The sequence below is a fragment of the Danio aesculapii genome, chromosome 15 (genome assembly GCF_903798145.1).
Source record: "Danio aesculapii chromosome 15, fDanAes4.1, whole genome shotgun sequence".
Taxonomy (NCBI): Eukaryota; Metazoa; Chordata; class Actinopteri; order Cypriniformes; family Danionidae; genus Danio; species Danio aesculapii.
The window spans coordinates 8,859,099-8,868,108 of NC_079449.1; the positions used below are offsets into that span (position 1 = coordinate 8,859,099).

Genomic DNA, 9,010 nt, shown 5'->3' on the forward strand with positions numbered 1-9,010 from the left:
ATGGGTGTTTCCCAGTACTGGGTTGCAGCTGGAAGTGCATCTGCTGTGTAAAACATATGCTGGATAAGTTGGTGGTTCATTCCGCTGTGGCGACCCATGATGAATAAAGGGACTAAGCCGAAGAAAAATGAATGAATGAATGAATGAATGAATGAATAAATTAATGAAAAATATTATTGAAATATGTTTCTAATAACTCCTGAAATACATATACTCCACAAATACACATATTGAAAATATACAGCTATGAAAACTATTAAGAGACCACGTGAATATTTCCAGTTTGTTGGGATTTATTGTGTTTATTAGGTATAGGTTGAGTAAATAGTTAATTTTAGATTTATTCTATTAAGGTCTATATTTATTATTAAATACAGAGCTTTTTATACTAATACACCCACTCTAAAACATTTCTAATGAAGAAAAAGCCACTGCGGTCTAGACAAACAGTTGGCCTCTTTCATAGCACAGAAACCATTATGTAGGCTGGGAGGTTTAACTGGAAACCACAAAAGCATTAAACGTATCGCTGACCACATGCGTTCCCTAACAGACACATACTTTTCGCTTGCCTTCATGATGTCCTCAATGTTGGAGAACAGAAAGTGCATGTCAGACTGACTCAAAGTGTTGACAAGCAGAGGGTTTCGGAGGAAATGTGTCTCCAGAAGCTCCAGGCTTTTGTAGTAGGAAGCCTCAGAGGTCACCAGTTCAAACATGGCCTGCGGACAAAGAAAGACATTCATCTTATCTTCACTGATATTTCTGTGCATTTAGTGTAAGGTGGCACACAGTGTACTGTTCAGAAGTTCAGAATGATTTACTATAAATGTTCCTACTGTACATTTTACGCTTTAAATCTCATTTAAGAATGTAATGTTACTGTTTAAGCATGAAAAAATATGTTAACCGTAGATAAAAACACAACATCTGTCAAACATATTTAGTTTTTATCTGTATTAAAGGGGACCTATTATGCAGAATCCCTTTTATAAGTGGTTTAAACGCAGTTGTGTGGCAGCAGTGTGTGAATGTAGCCAGCCTCTAATGAGTTTTTGTCTATATTAACCTTATTAAAGGTTCAAGAAACCCTGGAGCACTTTTTTTTTTTGAGATTTTAACAGATTTGTGTGTGTTGAGCATCAGTTAAGTCAACGTTAGCACTTGTCAGCTTTAATTGCGGGGAAAACTGCATAATTTTGAGCTTTTGCCAGCTAATTTCATCTTCCGGGTTTAAAATAATTTTTGGGGGCGGGATCAAAATCGGTGACGTAACGCAAAACTGCAAGTGGAGTGATGTCGCGTCAGTTTCTCATTATTATTCATAGCTGAGTTTTCCTATCCTATGAGAAGACCCTGCTTCTTAATTATTCATGACTGCACATGCTTTCCGAAGGCAAGACAGAGCTGCCAAGCTGGGAGACCCAATGACTTGGTGAGACAGGGGTCGTATGTGTTTGTTTCCATGATTTACAGGGTTTGTTGCATGTTTTTCCCCAGGATGCTGTCCGGGCCGATACAGCAAAGCTGTTGGTTTGCAGTGCGTATTTTTGTCAGGAGAGCTGTACGAGAATTGGAGAATGGTGGACTTTGTCTTTTAGGCCATCAGTGGAGTTCGTTACCATCAGGTTACCATTGAGACACTTCGCCTTTCTCCGTGCTGCTGTGTTCACACATGTTTAAAATCCTCCAGATTACCGGCAGGGTTAATGGTTGGAACAGACAGCGCAAGAGACTGCATTGCTATCCACTGTGTCTGCATTCAGACCCAGGGATTGAGGAGGAGAGAAGTCCTCCTTATTTATAGTGTTTCTATAAAGACGATTATCTTTATAATGACAGAACAATTTGTGGTTATGTGCATACGAAATTACGAATGACAAATGTTGCTGGCCATTAAATTACTTAATGTTTATTTCTTTGCATTTTAACTTAGTAAACTATAAAATCATGGGTCTCTCACGTTTGCGTCTCATTTTGTGAGTCAACTGACGGTTCACTGCACTCTTGTTACCCTGCACTGTCAGCCACGCCCACTCCTCCACGCCCATCTCTGAGCATTTTTTGAAAAATTTCTGAAGTAGACTTAAACTGAAATGGGGGGGTTTCACGGCCCTTTAAAGTGGACTTACTATGCAAAATCACTATTATAAGGGGTTCAAACACAGTTGTGTGGCAACTGTGTGTGAATATAGCCAGCCTCTTATGGTCAAATCTTATTAATTGTATTTTTTATAATCACACTTCATAAAAACAGTCTGCAGAAACACTTTGATTGACATTCTTCCATTGTCGGTGTCAGCAGAAGGAGAAAGCCCCACTCATAACTGATGATTCCTCCCTCATTAGCATAGACAGCCCTGAGTGAGAAGCAGGTTGTACTTTTTACACTTCAAATCACCTTTAATAATGTAATATTCCTGTTTGAGCAGGAAAAAAAATCTGTTTACCGTCATTAAAAGCACAAAGTCTGTTAAAGATATTTAGTTTTTTTCTATATTTATAAGCCTTAAGCCCCCTTTCCACTGAACACAACATTCGGACACAACGGTCGGATTACGCCCCCTTGTGGCAGTCCACAGCCTTTTCAGTTTTGTTGTGCACCATGGGACAAAAGCGATTCTCGCAGTGTCCGAAATAGGAGTGCAAAAGCAAGAGCCTTTATTCTCTATACGTTCAACATTGTAGAATGAATGAATACTAGAAACTCAGACACTGCTTACTAATGTTTATTAATGTAGAGTTAATTCATAACAGATAAAGAAATAACTATTTGCTAATGCTTAGGAATGGTTCATATTGTATAGTTATTATAAAGTGTTACCCAATTTTTTTATTACTCATTTAAGAATAGAAAGGTTTCTTTTTTATATAAACTTTTTTTTCTGATTAAAAAAATAACAAAAAAAAAAACATTTCTCATTTCACGCGCATGGATCTGCTAGGACAACACTGAAATACATCCCATCCAGTCGGCCGCTCGCATACGGTCTAGTCGCAGGAGTTCAAATATTTTAACGAATCCGCAGCTCAAATCGGATCCAAATTTTCTGCATACGGAGATGACCAGAACTCCACGCGGCTCCCGGACTACTCTCTATTGGAAATGACTGACTTTCGGTCTGTCGCTTGTCGTGTGCAGTGGAAAGGCGGCTTTAGGGGGCGATCTCACCGAATGGGTTTTTCCGTTCCAAATCAGCTGTGTATTGTGCACGAGCGCTGCAGTTGATATTGTTTTAATTGTAATATTTAAGAATATTGTGATATTCAAGACTTGAAGTCATACAGTTATGAATAACTTTCATTTGATTGGACAATGAAAAAAACATGACTGATGTAGCGTGCTTTATCCTCTCAGAATTAAAAATGGCAATAAAAAAACCCACAAAAAAATTACAAAATATTTTTATGGAACATGATCTTTACTTAATATTCTAATGATTTCTGGCATAAAAAATACAAATTTATGACCTATCCAAATGTACTTTGGGCTATTACCAGAAATATACCCATGCAATTGGGTCACATATTAGTTTCCTGCATTTTTCATCAAATAACCACAGTCTCAATGCACAGAAAAGGGACTTCAGAACAGTAATCTACATACAGTATATTAATATACTCATCATACCTCCTGCAGTATAACCTCTTTGGGCTCCAGTGTCTTCAGCAGTCCGCTGTCCTTCACAGCCTCCAGGTTCTGCCACAGATTCAGTGAGTTAGTGCTGTTCCTCAGCTGGAGCTGCAGCGCAGGAGCAGCCGAGACCCCTGAACCTGCAGAGGGGAGACCATCTCTCTGCCGCCGCTGATCGATCTCCTGCTGCTTGGAGGTGTCGCGGTACTCCTGATACAAAACATCTGCACACAAACACAGACAATGCTGATTCAGAGATAATAATTATTATTATTTATTGGTTACATTTAAATAGCGCTATATAGTGATTTACAGATGTTGTTGGGGGGAATCTCCTCATCCACCACCAGAAAGACTATGTACTGGTTATGATGTCTTAACTAATAATCACAATATAGACTTTCAAAGCTATTTTATGTATATGAGAACACATTATATATGATGTGATTTCTACTTGAGAGCAAAAAGTTAACCAAAATCTCCTAAATTCACATTTATTCATTTTAAAATATGCTGAATTTCAAATAAATTAGTCTCTTCTGTGTGTTGTATTCATCAAAGAACCTGAAAACAATGTAAGACTGCTTTCACCAACACAAAACATCTAAATTTGCATATTTAAATGAAATATTGAAATGTGATTCGTCCTTGAATATCATTTTCATATCAATGTTTTCTCTTGTAATAAAAATATCTTCTCCCTCTTTCAGTCACATTTCTTCTCTGATTTGTATTTACTGGCATGTGTTTAGTCCATCACATGCAATCCACCAATAGATCCCATGTATATTTATGGACGAAATCAATGTCATCTAAACTAAACATCACAATATAGACTTTCAAAGCTATTTTATGTACATACGAACACTGTAAACACAGTATAATGTGATTTCTACTCGTGAGGAAAGAGTCAACTAAAATCTCCTAAATTCATATTTATGTGTGTGTCAGATTAGTAATAGAAACCGAAGCAAGTATTTTATACACCCACTGGACAGTTTATTAGGTAAACCTGTTGAACTTGCTAAAACCCATTTAATCCCACTGGTCATAATGGGGTATATGCAGGGCAAGTGTTTGTCAGCCACCAATAAACCTCCGGCGAAAGGTTGATGTGACTATTATCAATTTCATAAGGTTCCTATTACATCATTGATAATGCAATTTAGTTCAATTATAATCAGTCAAATAGACATAGCAATTTATTTAGTTGTTCAAGTATGAGATGAAAGGCTGTTTAAACGCAAGCACCATCATGAGCAGCAGACTCCATTGAAAACACTGTGGTAAAATAAATTTCCATATTTTAAAGGCATGGTGCAGAACAGTGTAACTTAATGCAGTGCTTCTTGTCGGGTTTGAAACCCATTTTATATCATATCTCAATCAGGCAGTTGAAAATCATTGATTTTAAAGAAATTAGATCCAGTGAGTTTATAAAGGCATGACAGTTTGAGTGCTTGAGCTGGCTTACTGAAAAATTCTATTTTCACAATATTTTTATGTTGTATTAAAAAGCAACTCTTATTATGAAGCACATCTTCATATATAATGAAAATGTTAGATGTCTGAGTTCAGGGCATGTCTAAGATAATTGGGTAGTTTGGCCATGTGAAAACACATTTATTTCTTGAAACAACCCTCTTAAATCAAGAATGAAGTCAAATGTCAGAAATGACAGCTAAGTTTTCTAAGTCAATTCTTTAATAGCTCATTCATTTTTTTTGCATACATCATGTATCTAATCAGCCAAAAACATGGCAACAGCTTAATGCATTTAGGTATGTAGATGTGGTCAAGAGAAATTCTGCTAAGAACTAGCTCAAACCAGCTTGTGACCAGCCTAAAATCAGCTCATGACCAGCTAAAAATCAGCTTAAACCATCTCGAACCAGCAGTTATGTTTTAAGAAAGACCCAACCAGCATTTTGCAAAAGGGCTGCCAGCAGAAAAAATGATAGATATTAAATTGATGATACAAATTACATCTAAATAGCTATTATTTACAAGCTCTTACTAGAAAAAGATTGCCTGCTCTGATGAGTATTGATTTCTGCTGCGACATTCAGATAGTAGGGTCAGAATTTAGCATAAACAACATGAAATCATCTTTCAGTGGATCATCGGTTCAGCTGGTGTTGCTACAATTATGTTTAATGGTACATTTTACACTTTGTGTTTAATACCGAGTACATTTGTGTGATGCTTTTACGATCATATAGACCAGAATCTCTTAGAAAACCTTGATAAATCAATGCCACGGAGAATTAAAGGAATAGTTTACCCAAAAATGAAGATTCTGTCATTATTTACTCACTGTTTACTTATTCTATACCAGTTTGAGCTTTTCAGTTCTGTTGAACACAAATGGAGATATTCAGAAGAATGTTGAAAACCTGTAACCATTACCTTATATAGTAGGAAAACTAAATACTATAGAAGTAAATGGTTACAGGTTTCCAAAATGTGTTAAAAAGATCTTCTTTTGTGTTCAACAGATGATTTTTTTAATCAAACAGGTATGAAACAAAGAAAGAGTGAATAAATGATGACAATTTTTGGGTGAACTATCCCTTTAGGATGGTCCAAACTGGTAAGATCTGGCCAAAAATGTAGCAAAAATGTGCATTTCTAAATAGTCCAAATCATCCAATTATTTTTTATGAGTTACTGCATAAAAAGCTGGACGTGACTGAAGTCTTGATCTCATGTGATTTTTATATTCCAGCAGATTGTAACTCAGTCAGCAGAAATGCTTCAGCTACAACAACAACAACACACATTTCACTGCAGGCTCCTCATGCCCTGAAAACATGACGCCTGAGAGCTGAAAATCGATAACAACCTCACATTCAAAGGATTTACCTGTCTCTAAACATTTACATGATAACAGCATGTGCATTCTGTATATATATGTTGACGCGTGAGAAATGAAAATAGCCTCATATTTACCTGTCCTTAAACATTTACACGATAACAGCATGTGCATTCTGTATGTACAGTATATGTGGGTATGTGTACAAGGTTACCCTTTTGAGAAGGTGACACACACACAAAAAAAGGAAAAGGAAAGCAGTTGCATAATGTCCTGTACTCACATTCAACAAGACCTTCAGGTGGGTGTTCGACACTTTCACTTATATAACAGAGAGCGAGAAGAGAAGAGAAGAGAAGAGAAGAGAAGAGAAGAGAAGAGAAATAATAAAATCCTAACGAGATGAGAAATGCCAATAAACAGAAGACATGAAGATACTGTAAGTGTGCAAAAGAAATGATAATATTGGAATGATATAAATAATAAATGGATGTAACCAATATAAATGTTTATTTAAAATACATACATTACTATATATATATATTAAAAATATAGTTTGTGTATTTGACTGTTTGTGTTATATAAATTTGACATATTTTGGATATACATTTAGATGTGAAACATATTTACAGTAAGTACTAAATATATTCAAAAGAGATATATTTACTTCCTCAGTAAATTCATTTCATTAATTTTCCTTCGGCTTAGTCCCTTTATTCATCAGGGGTCAACACAGCGGAATGAACCGCCAACTTATCCAGCGTGCACAGCGGATGCCCATCCAGCTGCAACCTAGTACCGGGAAACACCTATACCCACTCATTCACACACATACATTATGGCTAATTTAGTTTATTCAATTCACCTACAGTGCATGTCTTTGGACTGTGGGGGAAACCGAAACACCCGGAGGAATCTCACGCCAACACGGGGAGAACATTCAAACTCCACACAGAAATGCCAATTGACCCAGCCAGGACTCAAACCACGAGCTTCTTGCTATGAGGCAACCACTGAGCCACCGTGTTGCCCCATATATTTATTTCTTCTCTCTATATTTTTTATTCATGGTTCACCCAAAATTTTATTTATTTTCTTTCTTTATTTATTTTTAAAAACACATTTATTTCCTCTGTATATATATATATATATATATATAAATTTTATTGATATATTCCTAATTTCTCATTTTATTATTTTGGTGTGTATTTGAATATGTTTATTGCATGCATTTTAAAATGTATTTGGATGTGCATTTTGATTTATACATTAAAAGAGACACATTTAACATATCCTGACATTTTTGCATTGTTTTGCATGTTGGTTTTGTATGTTTACATAACCTATTTTAACTAAAAACATATTTTGGACATCCAATTTGATTTAAATATCTAAATAGCTGAATATATCCATTATATCCGGTGACTGTAAACATTCCTGATATCTCCTGAAATATTTTGTTGGTTTTTATGCATAATAAGCATAATATGCACATAAACACATAATAAACCCATTTTAAAATACATTTTGTAAATATCTGACACATATATCCTACCAGTCAAAAGTTTGGGGTCAATTTTTTTTAATGTTTACTTTTATTAAAGAAAATTATTTTGTTCATCAAGGCAGCATTTATTAAATGTAAAAAAAAATAATTGTTTAATATGTATTAAAATTGTAAACAACTGCTTTCTTATTGTATGTAGCTTTACATGAGATTACTCCAGCCATTATTGTTTTTATAACTATTACCATTAATAATAATTAATATAAGAGTGATTTTTAAGGATCATTTGACTCCTGAAAATGTGAAGCTGAAAATCTTTAAAATCACTGGAATAAATGATTAAATTAAAGTATAAACTGCTTTTATTTTAAGTTATTTTATTGTGCAATAACATTTTACAATTTGTACTTTTGACGAAATAAATGCAGCCTTGGTGAGCAGGAGCTTATTTTACAACATTTAAAAATCATACTGATCTCAAATATTACAATATTTAATATATAAATATATAAATATATAACTATATATATATAACTATATATATATAACTATATATATATATATAACTATATATATATATATATATATATATATATATATATATATATATATATATATATATATATATATATATATATATATATATATAAATAAATTATATAAATATTAAAGAAATATTGTTAAATAAACATACAAATTTTAAATAACTGCTTTCTTTTCGTATGTAGTTTCAAATGAAATTATTACTCCAGTCATTGCTTTTATTACTATTACCAATGACTGGAATAAATTAAAATTATAAACTACTTTTGAACAATTATTTTAAAGTGCAATAACATTTTTAATAGATATATTTATTTCCTCTGTATATAGATTTAACATTATATTAACAATTATATTTAACAATATATTAACAACATATTATTATATTCCTAATTTCTCCTTTTGTATGTTTGGTGTGTATTTGGATATGTTTATAGCATGCATTTGCATGTTTTTTGGATATTGGATTTTGACACATTTAACATAGCCTGACTTTTTTGTGTGCACATAA

General features: G+C 33.9%; 1 protein-coding gene across 2 annotated transcripts in view; it reads right to left on the minus strand.

Annotated features, from left to right (window-relative positions):
* The window catches only part of ngef (neuronal guanine nucleotide exchange factor), a 61,614-nt gene that overhangs the window by 28,425 nt on the left and 24,179 nt on the right, over nt 1-9,010 (minus strand). For both annotated transcript variants that reach the window (XM_056473022.1, XM_056473023.1), the window contains 2 exons: nt 3,632-3,858; nt 562-722 (listed from right to left, as the gene is read on the minus strand). In XM_056473022.1, coding sequence (XP_056328997.1) covers nt 562-722; nt 3,632-3,858 — 388 coding nt within the window. The remainder of the gene's footprint in view (nt 1-561; nt 723-3,631; nt 3,859-9,010) is intronic.